At 48.3% G+C, this 1,135-nt stretch overlaps 1 protein-coding gene across 1 annotated transcript; it reads left to right on the top strand.

Moving 5' to 3' along the window:
- Nucleotides 1-88: 88 nt before the first annotated feature.
- On the top strand, nt 89-1,052 carry Pmar_PMAR025642 (hypothetical protein; the record flags this gene model as incomplete). The annotated part of the gene is made up of 1 exon (XM_002766057.1): nt 89-1,052. A coding segment is annotated over one exon (964 nt), but the record flags the coding sequence as incomplete, so codon positions are not given.
- Between the last annotated feature and the right edge of the window lie 83 nt (nt 1,053-1,135).

The following is a 1,135-nucleotide window of genomic DNA, read 5'->3' on the forward strand; positions in this document are numbered from 1 at the left end:
CATGCAGAACGTTATCAGGTCACTTCGACCTGATAAGAACTTTGAGGGTGCCAAAGACAGCCGATCTGGTACTACATGGATAACGGTCATGTACCACGAGACGGAAGGACATCCTGACGTGGTGAGGTATCTATGGCTCAAGAAGTACACGTCCTCTAGGGTGTGGAAGGAGGTAACTACCGGACTAACTCCTCCTTCACGTTGTTATCAAGACTATGAACGACAACTCAAGAAGATCCTCAAGCAGCTCCGCAAGACGTTTGACACTGACGAGCATCTTCACAAGGCTGAACGTCAGTTCAACAACTGCGTTCAGGGCACTGACTCTGTCTACGTCTTCATCGAACGTCTAGAAGACCTTAGTTCTGAACTCTACCATCTCGGTTCCCCGGTCTTGGAGTATAAGATGAAGTGGAAGCTCTACAATGGTCTCAAAGGCTCTGAACTACGACTTCGTGTCAACGATTACCTTGACGACAGGGAAGTCGACTATATGGAGTTCAAAGAAGTCGTATTACGTCAGCATAGACGTATGGCCAACATCAACGCGACTACTGAGAGCTCCCGGTCTTTCGACAAGAAGGCCAGAGACGACTCTAGAGGTAGCTATGGTAGAAGAAGTGAAGACAGTGGTTATCGTAATCGCCGACCTTGGCAACGACAAACCTCTTACTCTAGACGTGAGTCTGTCAACTCGGTCGAGGCTGGTTACTCCACAGATGACAACGAGACCCGTGAGCATCACGTCAATATGGGACGTGATCTTTCTGGTATGAAATGTTATCGATGTCTCAAACGTGGACATTCTGCTAAAGATTGTCAACAACCAGAACCAGCCGAGCTCTCAGCACGTTGTCGAATCTGTGGCAACCCACAACATCAAGCCGACACGTGCAGAATCAAGAGCGACAAATTGATCTGCCATCGCTGCAATAATCCTGGTCATTTGGCTTACGTATGTACGTCTAAGACGCCTACATCTTCACCGTCTAGCACTAGGCGACAACCAACTCCGAGATCTACGGCTAGGGTCCAAATGGTTATTAATGAACGTAAACTACATAGTCAACCCCAACGATTGGTCTGTACGGCTTCTCCATCGTCTGGTCAAGATGCGTCAAGGGCTACTAGTCCT

The sequence above is a fragment of the Perkinsus marinus genome (assembly GCF_000006405.1).
Source record: "Perkinsus marinus ATCC 50983 genomic scaffold scf_1104296973728, whole genome shotgun sequence".
Lineage (NCBI taxonomy): Eukaryota > Perkinsozoa > Perkinsida > Perkinsidae > Perkinsus > Perkinsus marinus.